This window comes from Acartia tonsa, chromosome 8, assembly GCF_053477335.1.
Source record: "Acartia tonsa isolate MP-2025a chromosome 8, ASM5347733v1, whole genome shotgun sequence".
In the NCBI taxonomy this organism is placed as follows: Eukaryota; Metazoa; Arthropoda; class Copepoda; order Calanoida; family Acartiidae; genus Acartia; species Acartia tonsa.
Window position 1 is genome coordinate 24,246,070 of NC_137267.1, and position 26,866 is coordinate 24,272,935.

Consider the following 26,866-nt stretch of genomic DNA (forward strand, 5'->3'; position numbering starts at 1 on the left):
ATTTATTGCTCGTATTATTGGCATGAATCATTTGACTGAATTTTAACAAAAATATATGTCTGCTATAAATCATTTTTACAGTTAGATGCTTTATTTTGTCTTGACAGCCCATCTAGGGTAGTACATCTATTATTTCAAACATATTTTCTAAATATTACCTGCCTATTTTTTTTTCAAAATACTTGTTCCTTCTTAAGGATAAAGCAAAAGTAAATGATAAATTATCTAAATCTTCATGTAAAAATCTGTACGTAAAAAGTAGCAAAAAACTTGTTCAAATACACAACAATCTTAAGCTTGTGTATGTACATAAATAGAAAATAAAATCGGACAGGGAAAAACTTGAACATAAATGAAAGTATATGAATTTTATTTTTAAACCAGGATGACAACCTCCATTAGGTATATAACATTGCAGTGTATTTAATATACAAGAATCAGAAAATATTTAGATTGAAAATTCGATGCCATTCTATATTAAAATTGCTTGTTATACAAAATATTTACTAAGACATGCATTTTCTTAAAGTTATTAAATTTGCAATAAAAATGTCCTAATTGTTATAGGAATCTTCAGGCAAGGTATAGAATTCCTTTTGCCTTATTTAAACTGTTTTTAACCTATTTTTTTATCATATATCAAAAATATACTATGACACCAGTAGAATCAGACTGCAGAGCCCAAATTTGAATTAAGTCCCCAATAAACTTTTTTTGGGGGATTTAAAAATCAATTTTATATGTTGCTGTGATCATTTTGATGGAAGCAAAAGCATTTTTTAGTTTGGGGTTAAATTGTTTCTTACAGAACAATTTGATGTGATTCAGATTCACCAGTGTCCTGGATAGAAAACAGGTTTTTTTTGACATACGTCTCACAAGACCTATTTAGTCATGACTGGGAGACAATGACGGTTCAGTACATGACTTTCACAGCTGATCATTTTTGTGGATTTTTTTGAAAATTACTTTTTTATCCAAAATTTCATTGTTTTTCCCAAAAAAATCTCAATTTTCTCACATTTGCTGCTTAGTTAGCCTAAATTTACGCAAGAAAAGTATAATAAGTAACAGCTGTACTGAAGATTGTGCTATCACCTATAACAAGATCTTTCAGAATCAATGGAATAAGATTTGTAGTCTAGAAATTGAGTAAGAGTTAATTATTTTGAATTAATGTTCAACAATAAATTTACACGTCAGAACTGCTTCTAGCCTCTATAGGCTTTCACCTGGCTTTAACATGATTCAATCTATCTGACTTTGCCTTTGACTCCACAACATAAAGTTATTGCCCTCAAATTTCTTTCACTATCAATCCACATGTTAAACTTCTTGTTTAAAGACATTAAAGTTACCGTCCCTGTCCTTCAACTTTAACAAGTATGCCTCATAATACTTTCAACAAAACAGGGTACCTCTCTCCACCCTGGTATAGCCAGACCTCTATTCTAGCCGGCTGACATGTTTCACCCAGCCTATAAATCTTGATGGAAGTCAGTTTAGAATTCTGACCTTGTTTGTTAATCAACAATTTCACACACTTTTGACTCTTTCTTTATGGCACTTGTTTGCTATTGAACTTGTGGCTTGACTTTTGCCATATAAAGGGATAACCTTAAGATTCAGAATAAACTTTCAAGTATTCTTACTTTTTACTTCCTTTGGATTCCTATGAACCACTACTGTCATGAGAGATCTTTCCATGAATAAAAGCCAAGACTGCCATGCATCTAGCTACATGGTCTTTAAGACTCCCTTGCCTTAGTTACTTCAGCTAAGAGCTCATATCCTCTCATTCTCTATTACTTAGAAATTTATCATGGTTTTCGCCTACTCTGCTGATTGAAAGTCAGGTGGGTCTATGATTCCAAATTTAACACCACTTGATAGACAAACTGCCCTTTATTTTTGCTTTGCTAATCCTACATTTTGGTCTTCCTGTTCAACACCTTCCTAGGTCCCTTTACTACTGGTAGCTTTTAGGAAGGGTAGTATTGATCTGCTTAGGACAAAGAACTTGCCTGTGTTTATTTTCAAATTGGATTTTAAAGTCGCCATTGGAAATCACACTTGAATAAAATCCAGTTATGATCATGTAACCAGCATTCACATTCACTCTAGTAATAAGCTACTATTATTTTCTTCAAGCTATGAGCCAAGTGCTTTCCTGTCAGTTAGCTGCTCTTACACTATCTTGAATACACTATCTTGCAAATTATTCATCCAGCTTAGAATCCAATATGTATCTATAATCATTCTGTAGGTTCACCTATGTAAAACCTTCCATGGTTCTCACTATGACATTTAATCAGTAGTAAAGACAAGCAGCGTGTACAAAAGGCAGAGACTCAATCAAGACCAGCTATAGACTGGTCTTTACACGGATTCCAAGTTCATGTCAAACACTTACAAGTGATAATCCCACTTGTTAAAAATATTAACCTTCTACTAAGCTCTTTTAAACCAAGGACTGGTTGTATATTCAATTGTAGACTGGTATATATGGTAATATAGGACTTTAAACATGGCAACTGTGGTTGTTGATATATATGTTATACTCCAAGCAGATATTGTTTTGATGTTGAGACATCAAATCAGCCAGGAACCAATATTGAGCAGGATAACTTGTTAATATTTCAAGGAAACTAGTTTTAAAAATATAATATGTCATGTGGCATGCAAGAGGGACATAAAATATTTTTTAAAAAGTTAATTACAAGAGTTGTTTAGACATCAATTCAAATATTTACTTCAAATAACTCTTATTTCATTTCTAGACTACAAATCTTAGATTATTCAAGATTCTTAAAGATTTTGTTATTAATGATAACACAGTTTTTTAGTTCAGCTGTATTTATTATACTTTTCTTGTGTAAATTTAAGTTAACTAAGCTGCAAATGTGAGAAAATTGTGATTTTTGAAGGAAAAACTATGAAAATTTGGGTATAAAATTAATTATCAAAAAAAGCCACAAAAATGATCAGCTGTGATTTAACGAAAGTCATGTACTGAACCGTCATTGTCTCCCGGTCATGACTACATAGGTGTTGTGAGACGTATGTCAAAAAAAACCTGTTTCCTATCCAGGACACCGGTGGATTATTTCAATACAATAATAAAAACTCTACTCTGTTCGATGCAAATAATTTTTTTCTAAAACAATAATTTATATAGAAGAAATTTAACATTAAAATAAAACATATTATTCTGAAGTCTGAACCAATTAGAAGCCTTGTTTCATTTCAGTTTTTTACAATTCAAAAAAGAGTGTTTTCACAAAGTGACTTATTTCCAATGTAGTTAAATAATTTTTATTTAATTAAAATGAAAAGAATGAAACTATACACATAAAAGATACATGCTTTTTAAAAATATTTAAAAAAATAAGTTTGAATAATCTTATATTTTGTCATATTTGTATATGTGACAAAAAAAATTTTGTTGTATTGCGTAAACGTTTGTTGTCATCTTTCACTATTTAACCCTTTAAAGCCAATTTTTTGTGTTTTAAATAAGTGATGGAAAACAAGCACGATAAAGTTAATTCATTGATATATTGTAAAGAATTAAGTTTTTAATGAATTAATTTAGATGAAATCAAAAGGCCTAATTTTACTCTATACCAGAATACTATATATATGAAGCAAAACACTCTAAAAGCTACGAATTTTACCCAAATAAAAAAAGACCTTTTGCTCTGATCAAAAAAGACCACAGCAACAGTAAAATTATTTTTTAAATCCCCTCAAAAAAGTTTATTGGGGACTTAATTCAAATTTAGGCTCTGCAGTTTAATTCTACTGGTGTCATAGTATATTTTTGATATATTTTTTAAAAATAGGTTAAAAACAGTTTAAAAAAAAACCTGTTTCATCAAATATTTTTTCTGAATAATTATTTCTCTCCTAGAAGGGAGCATTTTATTATGAGTTAAGCATGAGATAAAATCTTTGTAAGATAATAAATTGTGGATATTAAAGCAATAAACATGGAAAGGGTTGGACTAGGTTACCTTTATGGTGTAAAAGTAGCCCTTTTTCTTTATTATCTAACAATTAAGTAGCAGCGAAGCATCTCTGGATTCCGTATTTAATTCGGTGATAAATATATAAGAAGCTACTCTATAATTTTATATATCATTCCATCTTTAAAAAACAGTTTTGGGAAAACGTGATTATCTCTATTGCTAGTTATGATAACTAACTCAAACTTTTGTATTCATTTCTTTAACCGATGAGCATAAAGTCATTAATTTATGTTTTTTGTCTTTTTTAAAACTTTACAAGAATGATTATAGTATTGTAATAATTGTAGCGTAGCTGCTCTACAATTAGTATTTTCTTACCTGAAAACTGTTTCACATCCCTCGTCTTTGCAATGGAAATGTTTTCTGTCCTCAATTTCACATTCCTATAATAATAAAGAATTTAAAATGTTATAAAACTAATTTTCAATAATATATTGATTATTGTAAAAAAAACATGTAGAATTAAGAGATAATCTATAATGCTAAGTAGAACGATGTCTGTGGTGGTTTAAAGCTACTTTCTTGGGAGTTGAGACACCCCCACCCTTTAGGGAAAAAAATCCCACCTTACCCAATGGTTTTAGGCTATTTTATTTTAAAATTTAGGAATGTTTTTAGGCTATAGGCATGCTCCATCTCTTCTTATTCAAAACAGAGCCCCTTGATGCTAGATGCGCCACCGTCAGAATTGCACAAATTAAACTAATAATACCTGGAAACCACATCCTTCGTCAGATTCAAATTTTAACAGATAATTCTCCCAAATGTTGTCAGGAATCACCTAAAATATATTTTAAAATTATGGTCGTAAAGACGTTAAAAATGAAACCTATGGCTGTGACACTAATAGTGAGGGTAGTGGGTATGCCTTGGCCTATAAACAGACCCAAATCTTTACCAAGCACAGTTTTCAGACTTTCAGACAAGGGTCGTGCAATCAAAGGGTTGGTTGTTTGTTGGATGTTTCTTAACCTAATATCAGATTATATAGTTAGCGTTAGAGCATTGTATCCCATGACAAGCAGATGAATATATGGGCAGACATACACCCAACTCATACACCCACTCCCCCAACAAGAAATAAAAAGCTTGGACGTCATTGGCCTTAATATACTACCTGAGGTAACGCCAGAGGAATCTGAGAATCCAATTTTCTTTCATCATTGAAAGATGTTGAGGCTTGACCAAAAACTGGAATGAAAAAAAGTTCTAATCAAATAAGTTTCATGAATCTTTTTGGCTTTAAATTCACATATATCAACCAAATTCATGAGCTATCATAGATAGACAGACATATAGAAATTCATTGGGAAATCACATACAATATAAAAAAAACATATAAGATATTTAAGTCATATTGTAAAGTTAAATATAATATGCCTTTTACTAAAAAGAGGTAAAAATCACGCAACCTTCCCAGAGGTTGTAAAGTAATGGTTTTTATTACTGTATAGATGAGCTAGACAAATAAAACAATAAAATGTACAATTGACTCCCACAACAAAACATAATGAGTTTAAAATGTGTGAAAATGTAAAATGTTTGCCCTGAAGCAAGTTATTTTAAACTTGTTTATGGAATAAAATGTTCACACAATAAATTTTTGAGTAGGTTTAACTAGAAGCATATTATATAAATCATGTTCTTCGGAGACATGTAATAGTTATTTATAGATAGCTTTCCGCGGCAATTAAAATGAAAATATATATGACTAAAACCAGTTTTGTTAGCTCCGAAGTGCCCGTGCTAACAAAATTCTTATTAATCTTATGGTTTTTATTTTGATATTCGTGGGAAATTGTCTGTAATATGATGCTATACATGAGAACTTCAATATTCTTATAAAAAAATCTATTTTTTCTACAGTTCAAAAACAATCATACTTGAAGCAAAATGTATTATTTCCCATCATATTTTACAATCCTTTTGATATTTTAATATCTCTCTATATTTAGGCTATACAAGAAGCACATCTGTTCTTCAATATACTTTATCCTCACCTGGATGATTGCTTTGGAAATGAATAGGAGAGGGAGAATCTGCGAGGCCTAACTCACTTCTCATACTTCCATCACCAATTGGCCGGGGCCTACAAATAAAAAGGTTGTGAAATAGCGTATAGTGTCCAATAAAAAAATGACGTCATACGATCCAAATGACCAATGATGGACCAGTATACATTGTAATTGACCAATGGTAAATTGTATACTGGCCTATCATTGGTCATTTGTGTTGTATAACGTCTTTTTTTTATTGGACACTATACATTGTTTCAAGGGTTGTTACAAATAATGAAATACAATTTATTTTAACAATAATAATAATGAATATTAGATAGAAAATGGCTTACATACGACTAATGTTTCAATTTAAATTATTAAACATCGTAGTTTCAGACAGACACAATTAGTTACAGAGTAGCTTCCCTATAAACAAAAACAAGAATAACTTATTCCAAAGAAGATAGATTACCTGTGCAAAATTTCGTTGTCCTTTCTCTCATGTTTTCTCTTATGTGAGAATAGTTGTCCACTGGAGTGAAGCACGTAGTCACATTGAGGTCTAAATTTGAAGATATAAAGATTTGATTATTAAATCATAAAAGTAACAGGATATCTTTCTGACTGTAGTTTAAGATCTCACAAATTGCTGGATTGGCGTGGTTCTCATTTACAATGAAGTTTCTTATAGGGAATGTTGATAACTTTTTATATGCACCTAAAAAATGTTTAAAAATATATTAGATTCTACCCCTAAAAACAACCCAAACCCTTCGAAAACCTGCAAAAAAATGTTGGCCATTTGCGCCAAGGTTTCAAAGCCCTTTGGACTTTCTTGGGCCATGTTATATGTTGCTTTTCAGTAACGATGCTACTTTATGTGACTGCGTTCTTCAGACCACATTTCTTTCCATTAAAAAAACTTCTCTTACCTGATGCAATGAATATGATTGTGAGTTCTGGAAAATTTACATGCCAAGAACCCGCAGGGCTCGTGCTTTATAAACTTCTTGAATCCATCCTTGTTCAGTTGTTCATCCTTCATGTGGTAGTTCTTGTGCTTTTCTGCAAGCAAAAATAGTTTTTAAAAATTTTTGTAGAAAATTTCACATCAAAATTGTGTAAAACACTAGACGCGAAGCGCATCGAAAACTTTTAAATACCCCCCCAAAAAATGAAAGATATAAGGAGAAAGAAAAATAACCGAAATACAATACATTTTTTCTTTAAAATATTCAATAGCAAAAACTGGAATCAGTAATTAACTTTTGTTCAGGGGAAGAATAATTTATCATTGATTATCTTATTCCTGCTGAACTTACCCATATCAGCTTTGTTTTTAAAGGTGAATTGACAATTTGATCTGTTACAGTGGAAGTGGGTTGTTTTCTGCCCGACGTACGGACAGTACGTCGTTTGGCAGTCCTCTGATCCACGAAATCTCAGGAATCCTTCGCGCTGAATTGCATTGTCTTTTCTAAAATAGAAAATTTGGGTATAGTCCTTTCCACCAAATCCCTTCATAAGGAGCGATTCTTCGTATTTTTAAAATGGCTTTTTATAGGTTATTTTAGGTTAGGTTAGGTTAGGTTAGGTTAGGTTATATTGTGTTAGGTGATTGCCCCACAGGGTTAGGTAATTAGCCCCGCAGGGTTAGAGCCCCCCGCAGGGGCTAGAAATAGGAGAAAAGCTACTGTGAAAAATACGAAGAATCGCTCCTTATGGAGGGATGTCGTGGAAAGGACTATACCCGAAAATTTTAATCAAACATTACAATTAAGTCAAATTGTTATAATAATGTTAAATGGGGAATTTTTGTTTATCATCATTGGGGATGTAGGTCAATTTATCGTTTTTTGTCTTATCCCATTAAGGTTCCCGAATCTATATAATCAATTAAAAGTTAGACATTGAATTTGTGGGGGAGGGGTTTAGAATAAGATACTAGCGTCTGCAACCCTTGCTTATATGTAAATTGTAAAGAATATTGCAGAAAGATCTTAAAACTATCCATAGGCTTAAATTTAAATTATAAGGACCTAAATGAAGCTTCCTGAAAAAGAAAATTTAATCAGTGTAATAGAAATAAAAATCTTAAGCTTCAGAAAAAAAACCTTACTTCTTTATATAATAAGATATATGAAAGTTTACCTATGGTAGTTGAAGTGCATTTGAACATCTGAAGTTGAGACATAAACCTTGTCACACCCCTCTGCCTGGATACAGTGATAGTGGGTCTGCTTCTTATTGTGGCTACAATCTGCAAATAAAAAACATATGTTGTTATTTATAAGGAATAAGATCATATACCTTAATCATAAGGTTGCAAAAAAAGTCACCTCCAAAATTTTGGAAATACATTAGATTATCACCCCCCCCCCCCACCCCTTCCAAATAAAAACTTCTTTAATCCCTCATTTTACTCTCCTCCCCCTCCCCCCTGACAAATAAACGCTTGGACGTCATTGCATAGGATTTTTGTATTAAAAATCACAGTCTATTTATTTTCTACCTAAATCAGGCATAAATATGGCAGGCGTCCTACTCCCTAATAAATGGAAACTTAATAAATAAGGAACCCTTTTTTAGGCTTTTTTTCAAGTTGTCTTTGATAAAAGCGTATTGACTCATTGGGAAATTTTTTAAAAGTACCTTGAAACTGATCACTACAATCGTCCATAGGTGTAACCCTCCTGAAACCATACTTCAGAGCCTCGTCCATCTTCTGATGCCATTTGGAATGCCTAAATTTTAATTTGATCACTATTTGCAGTTAATTACATGATTACAAATTAAAGTATTTATAATAAACAAGGATGGTTACTTTCAGTAATTACACAGGTGTTTGTATATCGTATAAATTGAGAGGTAAAGAGAGAATGGTTAAAACTCATGGATCTTAAGGAATAAGATATTGGACGATAAATTAACGTACACCCTAATAATGATAAACAAAATTACCCCTTCTGTAGACAAGACAGTATTACAGAAGGGAGACAGTTAGAAGGATAAACAGACCAGACCCATCATAAAGAAACTTTCCTGTTTAAATATGAATTCAACTATTTTTTACATTCATGAATTTAAAAATGTGTAAAAAAAATCATGTTAAATTCCCCCTTCCTAAGAATAGGGCAGTGTCAATTGTCTGATATAAATTTGCATAAAAATCCCCCCCCCCCACCCTTCTTTAATATTTTAATCTAATTTGTGAAATTGTTAAATCTAGCTCCCAGCAACTTCCAGAGACATGAATAAAGTATTTTTAAAAAATTTTTTAGGTTGTTTATATAGAATTGTAAGGCAATACAATTTAACCTAATATCGGCTTCACTTTAGAGGCCTTTAAGGGTTATGGGGTTAATGGTTGTGGGGAGGGGGATAGTTTATGTTACATTCATTTTTTTCTTTTTCAGAAAAATTGTCTTTTGTCCAAAGAACGATATCAAATATGGTGATGCACCTATGAAAGTTGACTTCCCCTGCCCCTTCCCTAATTTTAGCAGGGAAGTTACTCTAAAAGACATTGTGTCTGTCTGTCTTATGGTGGTAAGGTTCTACTATGCAAACATTTCTATTAGAATTTATATAAAATGTAACAGGACGCCTCTGTCTCTGTGTTCGAACCGAAGGATCTCACTAACCGCTGGACCGATATGGTTTTCTTTCAGTAAAGCCTAGGTCCAGGGAGGGTTTGTAGTTTATGAAGAGGCCACTATTATAGTTGCAGAATACATTGCAAATTCAATTCATCTTCTCTATTGGAAATAGTTGGACGTCTTGTGTTTAGCTTATTGTTTAAAAAGTTTCGATGCTATGTGAAACAATCGTTTTATTCTGTTTGATGTAAATTTTGCCCAAGGAAATACAAATACTACAGATCAAATACAAAAGTGTATGTCATAGTTTAGAAATAAAATTTACTTTTTTGTGTTGCATAAATTAATAAATCAATAAGATGATAATGTTTTTTATCATTAACGGATTAATTGAAATAAAAAATTCCACCTCCAAAATATGTCTTTTTTGAATTTTTTATAGGTATTGGCTTAGATATGATGCGTGAATATCTTTGTTGGCTTAGCCTTTCTCTTAATTTTCTACCACCTTCACTAATTTGTTGAGACTTAAACGACTATGGGTGTAATTGTTAGGACTCTTTTCCCCCCTTTTCATTAGTTTCACCCTACCCTTTATTATATTTTCAAATAAGTTAAAAGGGAGAGAAGAGGGGTCTGGTTTTGCGCAGTAAAAAAAAAACTTTTATGAATTAACATTGGTCTATTCATAAATATAGTTTGTAAAGTAGAGAGGAAAGTATGATAGGAGTGTATCAATACAAAATCCTTTTGTTTTGCACAGGATAATTTTAATACAAGTTTGCATGATGCTAAAGTGACAGGAAGTCGAGAATATCCCTGTTTAACTTTGGTGTTGTAATTCTTTCGAAATAGGACCTTTAGAGTTATTTAATAAAATTATTATGGTCAATATCAAAATAAACATCTGCCAATTTTAATTCTTGAAATACTTTTTTAATTTGACGGTCAAATTCGTCTTAAACAATTTTGATTCCACGTTTAACTGGGATAAAAACACACAAACTAGAAACTCCAATATTAAAATTACATGTTCTATTTTGAATGTTTTATTCATTTTTTATGCTAATTATCAACATATTAGATGTTGCAAATAAATTTTAAAATATGAAAACTGTTCACCCACGATTCTAGCTGAATACGATCAGGTGCACAACATTAAAGAAGGGGAATGCCTTGCCAAAAAACCGGCGCTACTCATTACCATGCACCGTTAGGACTTCCAGACGAAGGTCTTGAAAGGATTGGTTCAAAGGATTGGTTGTCTGATGGTTGTTACTTATTTTGAATGACAAAAAAAGTTATTTACCTAATCATTTCTTCCTTCTTGGCAAATTCTTTTCCATTACATAGTCGGACGATGCAGTGAAAATGCTCCCTGAAATTATAATATCTAAATTATTTACATGAAACCGAGACAATTAAGTAACGAAGCAGTCAGTTGCAGGGGTGTGAAGGATAGTATGTTTTAAATGAACCTACGGACTTTCTGGTAATGATTTATAGTTTCTATGCCTTCTAAATTGTACCTAACCGTAATAGGAATAATCATGCACAACTTGAAATTCTAACATTTTTATGTTAACGATAAGAGCTAACCGTTGCAAACGGAACGTGCGGAAGACCCTTAGTATAAGCAAGCTTCGCTTTCGAAAGTCATTTGAAAATGGTTTTATAAATGACTTTCCTTATTGGATGTTATAAGAAGCCTAAATCAAGGTTTTTTAAAAGGCTAGCAATTTTTTTTAAAATTAGAACATAACAAACAAGAATCAAAAAAATTTACCTATGATTCATTTCTTTACAGATTGGACTACCACATTCCATGCTTGACCCAAACCTCTTGATATATCTATTAAAAACATAATATTTAGTTAATTGATAAATTATTATTCAGTTTTATTTAATTAAGATAATGCTATTGATGATCCCTAAAACCGATAAATAGATAAGTTAAAATTATTTGTACTCTTTTTGTAAAACGTGCTTCTCTATCCCATGCGGGGCTCTAATCGTAATTTAAATTAACCAGAAACGAATTAAACATTTTAAATAGCATTAAATGTACCTTGTATAATCTGAGGCATGGTGAATCTTTGTGCCAGGCAGCAGTCCCACGCTGGTCAGCATGGGGGAGGTGTGGGGCGATAGGGCATGCGGCGAGAGCGGAGCCTGTAGCCCGTGCGGAGACAGCGGGTTCAATGAGGGGGGCGGTAAGGATTGCGGGCCAAGATAGCGGATTGGTGAAAAACCTACAAAAAAATAGCTGATTAAATTTTTCGGGGGCTAAATAGTAAACTTAGATTTTAAGGTTTTATTTTTCTAATTTAATAATTAAATAGCCTAAAACCTGACAAGGCATAAAATGCAAAACTCTGATAAAAAGGCTTAATGCACTTATGATAACTTTCTGTTGCAAAATCTAATAATGTATTTAGTCTTTTTAATTTTCAACTTGATTAAGTTTTTACAATTTGGCTTAAACTAAACGGCCAAGGCAGGTCGAATCTGGAAAAAAATAATGGTTCTGAAAAAGAATCCTAATTCCTAGTTAATCCTTGATGCTGTTATTTTATCAACAAACTATAGTCCCACTAACAAAGTTACATAGATTGTAGTAGACATGTTAGACGTTGGAATTTGACATATGAAATCAATACTATTTAAAAAAAACGTTACTACTTTGCCCTTAGCATTTAATGGAGGTAGTACAGTAAAAAAGCCTTAACCATCTTAGACTCAAATACAAAATTAAATGGACTAAAACCATCATGGGATCTCCTGAAGCTTTCCTAAAATGGAGAACTCAAACGGTTGTTGGCAAATCTTTACTGTCAAATAAACATAAATGATTAGCTATCTTCCACCAAATATTTTTAAAAACGTGTATCAATGTCTTTGAATGTCTAAAAATTGTGTTGTCTCTCTCTCTTTGTGCAATAATTTGATTGGACAAGCTTAATCCTATTACAAGAGAGATTGCGGCGGGTTTCTGCAACCTTTAATAGTTACATTATCACAGCAGAAACAAGGACGATAAAGTCATATGAAAGGCGAAAGAGAATATGATAAGCAAATGATAAAGAAAAATAAGAAAGATTTATATAATAGGTAGTTTTTAAAAGAATAAGATATCTCAATTACAAGCCAAGCATTGTAGATTTTTTACAGTCATTCTGCAGTTTCTTAGAATCCATGGTAAGAATGGGTGGTTTATGTGGGTGTGTGCTCACTTCCTCAAATGCATAACTATATGAAATCAGCAGAACACCATATTATCAGTAAGACTAAAAAGAACGCTTTTCTTTCATTTAAAAACTTTCTTCATTCAATACTCTTTGTATTTAACTTCTATTTTTTGCAAATATGATTTTTAAAAAATAGGTTAATATGCGGAAGCGCATGCACACCTTTTATGTAAACTTGTGTGTGGTCACACTCATCTAGCCAACAATTAAGCACAAGATTTGGTCACAGAGTAATCTTATAAGAGTACATCTAGCCAACAATTAAGCACAAGATTTGGTCACAGAGTAATCTTACAAGAGTACATCTAGCCAACAATTAAGCACAAGATTTGGTCATAGAGTAATCTTACAAGAGTACATCTAGCCAACAATTAAGAACAAGATTTGGTCATAGAGTAATCTTACAAGAGTACATCTAGCCAACAATTAGGCACAAGATTTGGTCACAGAGTAATCTTACAAGAGTACATCTAGCTAACAATTAAGCACAAGATTTGGTCACAGAGAAATCTTACAAGAGTACATCTAGCCAACAATTTAGAACAAGATTTGGTCACAGAGTAATCTTAAGAGGACATTTATCCAACAATTAAGCACAAGATTTGGTCACAGAGTAATCTTACAAGAGTACATCTAGCTAACAATTAAGCACAAGATTTGGTCACAGAGAAATCTTACATGAGTACATCTAGCCAACAATTTAGAACAAGATTTGGTCACAGAGTAATCTTAAGATTACATTCATCAAACCATTAAGCACAAGATTTGATCACAGAGTAATCTTACAAGAGTACATTCATCCAACCATTAAGCACAAGAGTTGATCACAAAGTAATCTTCCACAAGTAAAAATTAAGACATGGAGAGAAAATATAAGCAACTTTCTTTCTATAGTAGGGGGACAAAGTGACTCAAAATCAGCCAAAAGACGTCATAAAAATAAGGGATTGTCCATCTCTTTTTTCCCACTTCTTCTCTCATCTCCCTCATTTTTGTGACGTCACATGGCTGATTTTTGAGTCACTTTGTCACCCTACTTTCTAAATCAATATTACTTTAAAGGAAAAAAGACTACTCTTCTATATATTACTCTATGTCTTTTTACGACAAGCGAATCAATAAACATTTTTTAATACATGGCAAAAAGACTTTTCAATCAGCAGATTGTGAAAGTGCTTTTAGTATTAAAGTCGCGTAAGCTAGGAAGTTTTTAGGTAGATTTAATTGTGAACATAAATTGATAATAAGGGGGAAGGTAGTTTTATTTTCTATGCATAACCCCTGCAGGTGCGGGACCTATACCTGCTGTGCTCTAATCCTGCGGGGCTACCCTGTACCTAATATAACCTAACCTGAACTAAACTAAAGAAATAAGAAGGGAGGGTTCTCTGCTGGTCAAGGCACTTCGAGAGAAACCACCAGTCCAACTTGGACAGTATTTTTCAGAGTAGTTTTGTAAGTAGCTTTTTTCTAGTATTGCCCAACAGGGCTGTTACAGAAGCTGTAAAATACCAAAATTGCCGTGTTAAACTATTCTGCTACAATTATATCAACATAATACTCTGTCAGTTTTAATACTGCAGCTTTATGTTGAAAATTACCCCTTATGATTAATTAACATTAAGTTGACATAAACCATCAAAATTGTTTGTCAACAAGATTCTTCCTTGGTTAACAGAGGAAGCATTTAATATCAAGAAAAAAAACTGTTGTAAAATAGTTTAATCAGGATAAATCTAAATGTGATATAAAAATTTTATGATTTTGCGCCAACATTTTATTATTTCATAAAATATCAATTTGCATGTATCCTGTTTTTAACATAGCACGACTACTTTATAATTAGGGTAAGTCTGTCTGTCCGTACGTACGGATAGATTATCAAGCTAAAACAGGTTTCAAAGATGGACAAGGTTTATTATAATATTTTAGGTAGAACCGAACCGCCAAACGTAGAGGTTAGGCTACCACAAGATTAAAGAAACCCACAAGGGCTAGGTTTAGAATTCCAATGGAATGGTTTATTTCAAGAGGAAACTTTTTTTTGGTAACCTTATTAGTAAAATATCGGTGGATTATAGCCAAAAAAGACCAACAGAAACAAAACCCTAAAGAATTTAATTTTAATAAAAAATGCATTATATTTTGTGAACAAATATCTTAGTAGTAAATCTAAACAAAGCTTTTGAGAAGATATTCCCAGAAAATTTTTACTTAATTGTATTTTTTGTTGTTTTTGAGTTAACCAACTAAACGTCGATAAAAAGTCAGTAAATATCCCATTTTATAATGCTTATAAAAAATGTCATGGTTATAAGTGTAACACATAAAAACACATTATTTTACTACAAAAAATGGATTAAAGATTTTATTCATCCATTATTTTTAAAAACTAAACAATCGCAAAATTGATCCCTCGGCTTATCTAAAAATAAGGGGGGAGGGGTTAGGTGCTCGACCAGGAACTTTGAAGGAAACCGCCGTGCAAAACAATGAGGACATATTAGTAAAGTTCTCTGTTAAACCAAGAAATATCACTGCTATTTTAATGTTTTTAAGTTTTCACGATTTATAAAATGGTCACATAAAGTCAATTTAAAAGGGGCATTTCAAAGAAAATATTTGTGGAAGCGAAGCTTCTCTGTGGGTAAATATGAATATCCATCCTTTTGTCTATCGTTAATGCTAGTTTATAATTTTTTTTCTCTTTTCTTTTACTTAATGACTACTTACCTAAATGCAAAATGAAAATAATTTAAATCCAAACTCAATTCTTAATAATAAATAAAAACTCCTCCCAAAAAAGGCTTTAATTCAATGTGCAATATATAAAAAAAACAAATCCTGTTTCTAAAATCTTTCTCATTTTTATCTCCCTCCCCCCACCCTCTTTCTCTCTTTTATCTTGGCCAAACAATGATACGAAAAAAGCAGTTTAGTGCTTTTCATGCCATTTTGGTATGAACGAATAAAATACCACAACAGATTCGAGCAAAAAACGTTGGGTGTTCCACGGACTGGGATAGTTATATTTTTTTAGTTTATGTTATATAAATAACTGTAGCTAACCGCTATGGAGGAGGGAGTGGATGTTAGGGGGGCATATCATTCTAGTCCCCAAAGTTGTGTAAACATAAGGGACAAAAATGACTCTAAAACTTTGAGGCATTTTAATAAATCTTAACTAATTGGTAACACCTAGTCCTATAGTGTCCAAACTTTTTCACCAATATAATTGATCTATAGAAGGGTTACTTTTCAATTTCTTATTTTCATAATTGGGGTGTTAATCAATTTATTTTAAATTGTCTTATCCCTTAAGATCCCTGCAACACATATTTTTCTTCATATCTTTCGTCTGTGTCTTTGTATCGATCTAGTTGGCTTTAGAAAGGGTTCTGCCCATTAAAAAGACATTTCTGCTTTTATTTATCAAAAATATCTTGAAAATAAAGGTCTTTTTATGCACATTAATTATAATTCCCATCTAATAATTAACATATTCAATGAAAATCAATGTCAAAAATGTATTTAAAGTTGTAGACGAAATAAATTGGAGGTTTTTACTTGGACTATAACTTACAGCTGCATATATTAAAGTTTGCACTATCTAATTCTTTTACACCGAGAGGTTTTGTTGATTTTTAAAAGTATTTTTCAGCTGTATGTCTATCCCTTAGCCCAATTGAAAAAAGATATTTTATGTTTCATGGTAACTTTTTAGGCATTTTTAAGTACAGAGCGTCCTTTTAATTGTACATATGTTATGTCCAAGTTTATAATATTTTCTTTATCAACAAAACAAGATAAAAACTATAATTGCTTTTATGGCACTTTAAGATAAATTCTTAATCATAATAGCTTAAACTCAAAAAATAAAAATTATTAAAAAACAACTTTTATTCAAGCAAAATTATTCAATGAAGTTCATTTTTTTAAATTAATGTACAAGTTAGGCAATGCATTTTTACCTGAAACATTGAAAGGCTGGTCTTTGTATCCCTGCGGGGTTCTGGGTGGCGTTGGGGGGTGTTGAGGGGGTAGGATACCCTGCAGGACTGCGGAGAGTAGGCCGGGGGGTACACCTAAACATTAATATAGGAAAAATTAAAAAGAATATGTTTTAATATTTACAATTGGTTTAAATTGATATTAAAAATCCATTCTTTTTTCTTACATTATGACGTTAAAATGGATATTTAATTGTAGAGTAGTTTCGCCGCTAAAAATAAAGATATTTACCTTCTGGGGGATTTGAACTCGAGGATTCCAACGGATTATCTAAAAATAAATACATTATTTAAATAGCGTTATTATAGAGTTGGTTCAATATATGTATTTCATTGAATTGAAACAAAAGGGAAAAAATAATAACATTAATTTTCCTTTTAAAATAAAAGAATAAATATAAAAATGGTAATAAATATTATTTCCAAATATTGAAAGGTGCCATATTCAAACAATAACAAACTAATATATTTCATAGTGTGCCCTTACATTCGCATACTATTATTTTCGCATGGGATTGTATAATAGATTAAAACCATCCCAAGACTTAAATCTGAAAATAGATTGGCTATAACCTCCAGAAGACCCATGTTAAGCTTATCTAAAATAGAAAACTCCATTGGTTGATTAGTTGCTGAGATCATATGCCCAAGACAAAAAACCTTACTACTTTATATGATAGGATATAATAGTGGGTGGAAAAAAGGAAGAGACTAGGAAATACTGGGGGTAAGCGCCACCCCCCCCCCCACTTATGACGTCCTTTTGCGGTTCTGTTGTTTTCTTATTGTGATGGCACACCGTATTTAAACCTATTTGTAATAAAACATAATTATTTACGTTTGCCCTACAAAAGTAAACCCTTCTAAAATTATAACAAGAAAAGTTGTCAATAAAAAGCGTAGCAATATTTAGTGAGTTAAAGTTTAGTTATGAAAAACAGTAAATTGTAGTAAAAATGTATGTTTTAAATCATCTTTAGATTTATTTAGTTAATGTTATATTTAAACAATTTAAATTAAATATTGGGCAATAACTTTATCTACGTATCAAATGATACGATAGACAAAATCACCCCTTTTAGATATATATCATTGGTTGAAAAGTTTAAACAAAGCAAGTTGAAACACAACAATCAAGATTTTATAAAAAAAAGTACCAAAGTTTTCAAGCCAAGAAATAAAAGAACTTGCGTATAAAACTTTGGATACCAGTTTCATTTCTAGTTCATTAGTAAATTGATATAGCACATAATTTAAGAATTTGATAGACAAAGAGAAATATTCTAGTTATAGGGAAGCTTTTCTACTAAAAACAAAAAAAAAGGGTAAATTAATGTTTTGATAAAGAAAGGGGAAAAATTAATATGGTAAACAGTTAGGGAGTTGAATCCATTTTTATAGAAGCAGAAATATAATCTATGCTTATGGTTTGGACCCTCTAAAACTGTAATCTACCCTTCCACTTTCCCCTCTCTTGGTGAAGATATCTTCAACGCCGATACGATTTTTGAAATATAAGATTCCACTTTTGTCTCTCTTGTTGAAAATATCTTCACCAAGAGAGGCAAAAGTGGAATCTTAAATTTCAAAAATCGTATCGGCGTTGAAGATATCTTCACCAAGAGAGGGGAAAGTGGAATCTTACATTTCAAAAATCGTATCGGCGTTGAAGATATCTTCACCAAGAGAAGGGAAAGTAGAATCTTACATTTCAAAAATCGTATCGGCGTTGAAGATATCTTCACCAAAAGAGGGGAAAGTGGAAAGGTAGATTACAGTTTTAAAGGGTCCAAACCATAATCATAGATTATATTTCTGCTTCTATAAAAATGAATTCAACTCCCTAACTGGTAAAGGTATTCATTAGCCAACACTTTGATTGGAAAAAAAACAATGAAACAATATTTTTTGTATTGTTACTTTATTGATTGGACTTTTTTTTGTTTTATCATCACATTTATATAGTTGAATATGTTTAGAGTTAGAACAGAAATTTGTTTTTGCTATATTGCTTAAATCAGGTATCAGGTATCAGGAATAAGATAATTGCTGATAAATTGATGTAAGTCCCCAATGCGGAAGCATAAAATTACCATTTCTGTAGATTTCAATTAGTGGTTGAAACGTTTGTAAACTCAACTTAATGAACGAACCAATCAATTTTTCAATAAAAGTCCCCAAACTTGTTAAGTAATAATAGCTAATAAGAAACCGTTACTGTAAAAACTTTGAAAACTAGTGTAATAAACAGCCTAATGTCTCCTCTCTCCCTGGCTTTAAATACTTTTGTCTTATCAGCAACACAGCTACTCTAAAATTAAGTATATGTTCATATGTCACTACTTTTTCAAGTAAAAATACCTAAGCTTATTTTTTTGTATTTTTATTTACATTTTTTCAATTTATCAATTTCCTGTTTTTAAAAAAAATAATAGCTTACAATTTTTACATCCTAGCTAATGTTGATGGTGCGCCACTTATGAAAATTGCACTTGTATTTGATAAAAAGGTAAAGGCTTAATTGGATGCAATCGTCCTTATATTCATGATAAACCTATGAAAAGCCTGTAGTAATACAGGAATGGAGGGGACATTGGACTGTTTATTATACTAGTTATTAATTAATTCATTAAGTTGAGTGTCCAATATTTCAACGAACAATTTTAATCTACAAAAGGGGTAATATTAGTTTATCGGCCATTGTCTTATCCCCTGAGATCCCTGGTGGTAATAGCTGTAACACCTAATGAAGGCTTTCTAAAGGAATAATTAAGACACTAAATTGATAGGGAAAGAGTCGTTACTGAAAGGTGTGTACGTAAATACAACCAGCCAGGGGGAGAAATATTCAGAAAAAAAAGTAGAGGAGTAACCCTATAATATGAAGAAGTAAGCTAAAGATCTCAGAAATTGCTGTTCCTAAGGATTGTACTTTTCGGGAACGTTAATGAATGTATTGGGGTGGTTTTAAGCTATTTTCTCTGACTTTAAAAACTCTCACCTGAAGGCTAGGGGCGAAAGCAGCTAGTAATCAAATACAAGTACAAAAAATTTGAAACTTTTCTGTTAGTAAAACTATTTTATTATTTATTTTCTTTTTCGTTGGCTCAAAATCGTTAAGATACTTTTATTGATTGTTTGGTTCCAAAGTAGTAGTGTCAAAACTTTTCCACTAATAATTTTAATCTAAAGAAGGGCTAATTTAGATGATCATTTATCTTCTATTGTCTTATCTATTAAGATCCCTGAGGTTTTTGTTTGTCTCATATATATATTACAAGTCCCTATCCCAATTATTTTATTCCTATCTTTAGACAAAGTGTTTATTAATTATTGCAAAATCAGCTAAATCAAAATGTGTAGGTTTTTATCAAGAGTGATTCGAGCAACAGTCAAGACTGTGTCATAACATAAGACAATAAAACTTGTTCCAACATCGCTACTATGTCAGATGCATGACAATAGATTTAAAATAAAACTTAAAAGAATGTTAAATTATTGCCAAAAAATACATTTATTGGTTGCTTTGTAAGCATACTATAGATGAAATACCAATTAATTTGAAAATGATAACATTTGGTCTAAACATATTTATTGTCTTTCTATTTGTTCTTTATTCTATAGCATCAGTTTTTTACAGATATATTTTTTTTTAGCAAATTAATTCTTTTTTTTTGGTAATCCTAAAAGGTTATATATAGGCGATTGGTAAACCTATAAAGTCTGTATATCTGCCTGTATGTCTGTTAAATAAGATCTCTTATACAGCTGCAATTTGTTGGATTTTTTTTGCATTAGGTTCATATTGGTTTTAAGCTATTTTTACTTTTGAAATATTAGGATATTTTAAAATTAAAGCAAAAGTTTGAACATGAAATATTAAATTGATTGGGGTGTACAGCGAAAAAAAAAATCAACAAAAAAATGTAAGTAGGCGTCAATACCCCTAAAAACACAATACAAGTTAAAAAGTGCCCAATCTAATCAGCGCCAGCGATTCATGTCAATTTTACGGATGCTTACATTCAGCAAGGAGAAAAGTTGGGAGATTTTTTAAGTAAATTTTTTTTTGCAATATAGCATTATATTTTTAACTATACGATATACTGTTATCGTTACGTGACAGCTAGTTGACAAAAGGCATTTAGAACTAGCTTTTTATTGCAGATTATTATTTAGATATGTGAGGGGAAATATTAGAGCTTTTTTAGAACCTTATTTACATTTGTTTTACAAGAATATATTGGTCAATAAGATCCCTTTAACTGCTACACTGGTAAAGCTTTATTTTTAAAGGGGAGGGAGATAGTGATGACCTCAACAAAGTAGAATAAGAAATTTTTAATACATTTTAAAATCTAGTTTTGATTACTCTATATCTCCTAAATCTATTGTAAAAATGACAGTGCATAATTCTCACCTTTTGGTTGTGATTGTTGTGCATTTTCCGCCATTTCCGCCTAAAAAAGATAAAGTCAGGGTTGCTGTTTAATAAATTTTCAATCTCTAAAGAAAATTAGATCAAAAAAAAGAAAATTAATTTTAAAAAGATTTTAACTGTAAGGATAGGATTAAAAGCTTTAATGGCTTTAGAGAGCGAGAGGACGTAAGAAAATAGTTTTTGTCTTTTGTAGCTGAAATTAAAAGAAAGGATTTTGTTAAAGGACAATACAATAATATCCCCTCAGCCCCCCCCCCCCCTCCAAAAAAAAAGCATTCAAAGGAGGTAGATTTTTAAATATTTGTGGACAGAAATTAAATCATCTCCCATTGTACTATAAATGATTTTTTTTCCTTTTGAAATTGTCTTTTCTTAGTTGGCAACCTTAATACATAGGAAATATTTAAAAGTTATCTCTTTCTAGATTTACAGTAAATTTTCAGTGTAAAAAGCTAGAAATCAGATGTAAATAACCTGCATGCCATATAGTTTCAGGACACGCCTGAAGGCGTCGCGCATGCTCTGCGCCATAGCATCCTCCCCCGGCTTCCCGCCACGGTTCAACAGGTGGGACAGGCTGGAGAGAAGGGCCTGTGGATTGGCGGCACCAACGCCGCCAGCCCCGAATCCGCCACCAGCTGGTCCGTCCTCGTTGGAGGACTCGGAGGTCCCGAATAGGATTTCGGGTCGGACTACAGAAAGGCCTAAAATATGGATAATTTGTTAATACACAATGAAGAAAAACTATTTTGCCAACAATCAAAATTGAAATGCAGTCAAATTTGTTTGCTAGATTATAAAGATTAACAAGAAAGATATATGTTACTTACCAATAGGTTTACTAGGCTGATTAGGGCTCTGACTGGGTATAGGACTGCTGGCCATGATACCAGGACTACCACTCCGACTCTGGCCAGGGCTAGTACCAGGTCCTGGACTCACCCCGGGGTTGGGAGAGTCACAACCACCCTCTGACGAGGAATCAAAGTCTGGCGGCCTGTTGGAAACCGATAAATCCATCGGGGAATTTTTCCTTTCCTCATCTCCTTCCTCTTTATCATCATCAATGTCTATGTCACCACCATCTTCGCCATTTTCTGTGTTATCATAAACAATATTTCTTGGACGGAAATTCTTTCTCTTGTTCTTCCGGCTGTTATCAGCTGATCCTGGCCGGGAAGCAATCTCTTGCAAAGCTGCTAGACCACTGGCGCCGCCTAGCGCCATAAAAGGGAGGTTTAGTCCAGTGGCTGCGCCAAATGCCGCGTGCAGTCGAATACTATTGGTAAACACATCATTGACATCATTACTTTCTTCTTCATCAATGATGGAAGGACTTTTGTTGTCGGTGCCGTTTTCAACCTCTTCCATACGCTTTTTAAGCAAGTCATTAGTATTGTTGGTAGAACTATTAAAGGCTGGTATTTCATCTATGGAAATATCATCATCTGAAACATTGGCTTGGGCATCGTCAGTTGCAGTTTCTGGAAACTGTTGTGGACCAGATATTTGTCTGAATCTTTCTGCATAGGACTCGTCCACCTCTTTGCTGTTATTCAGCCATGGCTCAGGGGTCGGGGAATCCATCTATAGGGGCAAAGTAGATTTTACGATTTTTTTCGAAAAAAGTATTCACATCAACTAAAAACTTCTTTTCAAAAAATTGTGACAATATGACAAATGTGATGGGTTGGGGACCAATAGTTTTAAGCGTAATTGGTTAATTTGTAAAATCTTTCCTGTGCTGAGTGAGTTGGAGAATCGGGTGTTCCAGCATAACCTAGAACATTGAAATATGTATTATTATAGTTTTTGCGAAGTTAGTGCTAACAAAAGTTTATGTTTATGTAAAATTTTTAAAAAAGATTTAATTAAAAAAATGTATTTAATGTATACGTGGATGTTAATACAGGCGAAAAATTTCGTCAATCTAGGTTGCTCTTTCCCTTGTCATTTATCTATCAGTTCGTTCGTTCATCCAGTAAGAGTAGAGGGGATGGGGTAGAGGGAGGAATGAGGGGGGGGGGGGTTAGCCAGCTACAATGTTCACTTTAGTACATGATAATCTGGTGTAAGATCCAAGTAATAATAAATCCATTTCTGAGATATTAAATATATGAGCTAACGAGGATTTATGTAAATTCCATTTTTAAACACATTATACATTAGAACCCATCCCATAAATAGTTATTTTGACCATCTAGCCCAAGTCAAAAGATTGGTTTGTCAGTGACTAATGGAATTACAATTTCTGTTTTTGTGTTCATCTTTGATTCAACTTTGCGATTATATTTTTGCACACACACACACAACCACACACACACAATCACACACACACACAATTCCTTTTTGATCCTAGGGCCTGATCAAAGCGTCAATGCAAGACTTCATGATCAATAGATTAATGTAGTCAGAAAATTAGATACTCTTCAAGCCATTTTTATCCGTTGATATTTTCCTTAATAAAATTCTTCTATTCTTACTTGAAATATTGATCTAATCTGTTTAATAATGTGTTTCAAACAATACTTATATTTTCATATTTTCTTTAATGTAAAACCTTTGTAAATTGGCATCCTTGCTTTTTGATCAATAGATTAATACATCATGAATTTAACAATATAAATGGACTTTGAGTTTAGACTTTAAAGATAAACTATTGAATTTAAATGTTTTGATAATTTAAAAATGTCTGTCCGTCCGTTCTGTTCATGAAGCTAGTTTTAATTCAAATCTCCTGTTATTTGATTATTGTTTTCTCTGCTATATCCCAGCTTTCTAGTCATCTAAATTTGTACCTTGGGGTTAAAGGTTTGAAACCCGTCAAATTTAACTTTTAAATATAGCTGAATAACAAACATAATTTTACATTTATCACAACATAAGAATGTCCTTTCAAGAACCAAAAAAAATAAATAACAAATAACGAAATGCTAATTTGGATATCTAAAAATATCTATTAGAAGTCATATCAAAGTAAACCTAAATAATTTAAAACCTTTCCCGAAAAAGAGAACCTAAAGAACCCACAAACAGACTGACAGCCTACTAACTTTTCTGCGTTTTTGCGTTGAATGATAAAAAGTTACTTACGATTATGATCTGAGTTGTCTTGACAGCTTGTTATCGGGTCCTGAAAAATATTTACTAAATTAGTTTCAAATAGTAACAAGTATTTGGATAAAAATATGAATCATTCCAAAACATTTAGGGACCCCTATCTCATTAATCAGAAACTCATTGGTCTTGCCCAGACAAGGGATGTAAATGATACTGGTACCCAAAGCTTATAAGTATAATTACGTTTATTCTATAGCTCAAAACATTGAGTAGTTGATTCTAAAATAAAAGTGTGCAAAATTTCTGACCAATAAATTTTCTTCTGAATATTAGGTAACTCTATCTATTAACATTGGGTACGTAAATTAATCTATCGTCCATTGTCTTATCACTTAAGATCTTACTAAAACATAAGCCACCAGTCATAAAATATGATGTTATTCTTATAATGACAATGGTCTAATGTTTATAATATGAGCATGAAAGAATTTTCATTAAAATTATCCCTTTCCCGTCGAAAATTATTAAATTAGTACTTTGGCGGCGCGAATTGGTTCAACAAAAAGTTTACTTTAGACGTCAAATTATGCCACTTTTTATATGCTGAGGGGATAGGGTTGCATTCTTTTAAAAGTAAATAACAATATAAAAAGCGCATCCTTATCTTTTTTAGTCTTAAAGTTGTAATTGCTAACATATTAGCATGATCTTAAAATAATTAATTTCAAATGGTTTGTCGACTAGATTGAATAAAATTAAGTGTTTAAGGCTGACATCTTTTCGACATGTTGTGTACAGTCTTAATATTCTATGCTAATACAATAATAGTACAAAAAATAGCTTTTTAGTTTTCGAACTTTTTAAAAAAAAAATGCTTGTCCCTCTCCTTAATTTAAGACTTAAGTTAACACCCTCTTTACCCAGTTTTACTTAACACTTTCAACTATTTTTGACGGATTTTTTACAATGTTACTAAATATTTTTTATATGATAGCAAATTAAATCATTAGATAGATAGACAGAAAGAAAAATGGAGAAAAAGAGAAAAAGAGAGAGAGAGAGAGAGAGAGAGAGAGAGAGAGAGAGAGAGAGATATTGGGGAAAAGAAACAATGAAAGAGAGAGAGAGGGGTCGAGAGAGATAAAGAGATACTAACCATTTAGAGACAAATATTTTTTGTTCATTTTGGAGGCACACTCTTCTTGGCTGTCAGTCTGGCCCAAAATTATACACCCATAATAACATCATACAAGAAATTCTAGGGATTTTAAGACACAGAGTAACAACAAAATTACAGCCTCATTCGCCCTTTCTTATAAGTGATTCTTTAAGAAAATGATTGTCATAGAACCCACTGTTTAATTTGATTTTGATGGAATTACTAAAAATATTTACAATTTCAATTAGGATAATAGAACAAACAATGTTGGATAACTTAACATTAGCAGAGTAAAAGGAGACAATGTCCCCAAAGTTTTATAATAACATTTTCTTATTTGTTGGCTTAACAACTTTGGGGACTTTAGTGAATTTTGATTGGTTGATTAATTAAGTTGAGTTTCCAAATGTTTCAAACACTAATTTTATTGGGAATGTACATCAATTTATTGGCCATTGTCTTATCCCTTTGGTAAAAACTGGTTTTTTGTCAGGTGCGTGACATCACTTCTTAAAAAAATAACTATTAAAATCTTATAGTACCATTTAATTTATTATTGAATGTTATGTTAATATAAAATCAGCAAAAAATAAAAAAAAGTAAATTTAACCCATTAAAATGGTTTTTACAAATATAACAGAGGTAAGAAAGAATTTAATGTTTTAGCATCAGATAGGAAAACATTACATTAAATCAATGTCTCATCTAAATGTGATGCCTAAAACCCAAGGAAAAATAACAAGGATGACTGTAGACACAAAAGTACAGTACAAATGAAGAACTTGTTAATAATGGAAGCTTTTTTCTGTCATACAATGGATCGCTTTATAGTATTAGATAGTAGAGATAATCTAGAGACTCTCTAAATCAAACAATAGCAGAACAGTTGAATAAAGTAGAAGTTTCTTTAATGAACAGTTAATTTTCTAATTTTAACAATAATATTTAGCATTAGTACATAATATATATAGATATTCCTATACTTTAACCTAAGCTTAATGGTAGAGTGGTATCGTTGAAAAAATTTGTTTTATATTCTTTTCTCTTTAGAAATTTAAATTCTATTCCTACGATTATCTATTTCTTTAGTGTTACAGCATATATTGAGCCGTTAAAAGTCTGATTTTATGCTGTTATTTTACTTTATACATAGACTCAAAAAGCAATTTTAAATGAGAAAAATTGCAATCTCACCAAATATGAAAATAAATTTAGTTTTCATTAAAAGCAACCAAAAATAATGAAAACTTTTGTGAGCAAAATTATGTTGTTTTGGTTTAAAAAGTTTATGTCCTATTAATGACATAACTTTTTTAAC

General features: G+C 31.8%; 1 protein-coding gene across 13 annotated transcripts in view; it reads right to left on the reverse strand.

Annotated features, from left to right (window-relative positions):
- Positions 1–26,866, reverse strand: part of LOC145326329 (zinc finger protein castor homolog 1-like) — a 116,864-nt gene that overhangs the window by 8,286 nt on the left and 81,712 nt on the right. For all 13 annotated transcript variants that reach the window (XM_080169631.1, XM_080169628.1, XM_080169636.1 and 10 more), the window contains exons 3-21: positions 24,423–24,462; positions 23,069–23,109; positions 22,160–22,916; positions 21,804–22,033; positions 21,309–21,348; positions 17,121–17,159; positions 16,850–16,963; positions 11,699–11,882; positions 11,417–11,482; positions 10,940–11,008; positions 8,684–8,775; positions 8,183–8,291; positions 7,354–7,508; positions 6,964–7,096; positions 6,504–6,593; positions 6,032–6,120; positions 5,149–5,222; positions 4,744–4,812; positions 4,350–4,414 (exon numbers count right to left, since the gene is read on the reverse strand). In XM_080169631.1, the coding sequence (XP_080025757.1) occupies positions 4,350–4,414; positions 4,744–4,812; positions 5,149–5,222; positions 6,032–6,120; positions 6,504–6,593; positions 6,964–7,096; positions 7,354–7,508; positions 8,183–8,291; positions 8,684–8,775; positions 10,940–11,008; positions 11,417–11,482; positions 11,699–11,882; positions 16,850–16,963; positions 17,121–17,159; positions 21,309–21,348; positions 21,804–22,033; positions 22,160–22,916; positions 23,069–23,109; positions 24,423–24,462 (2,456 nt within the window). The remainder of the gene's footprint in view (positions 1–4,349; positions 4,415–4,743; positions 4,813–5,148; positions 5,223–6,031; positions 6,121–6,503; positions 6,594–6,963; positions 7,097–7,353; positions 7,509–8,182; positions 8,292–8,683; positions 8,776–10,939; positions 11,009–11,416; positions 11,483–11,698; positions 11,883–16,849; positions 16,964–17,120; positions 17,160–21,308; positions 21,349–21,803; positions 22,034–22,159; positions 22,917–23,068; positions 23,110–24,422; positions 24,463–26,866) is intronic.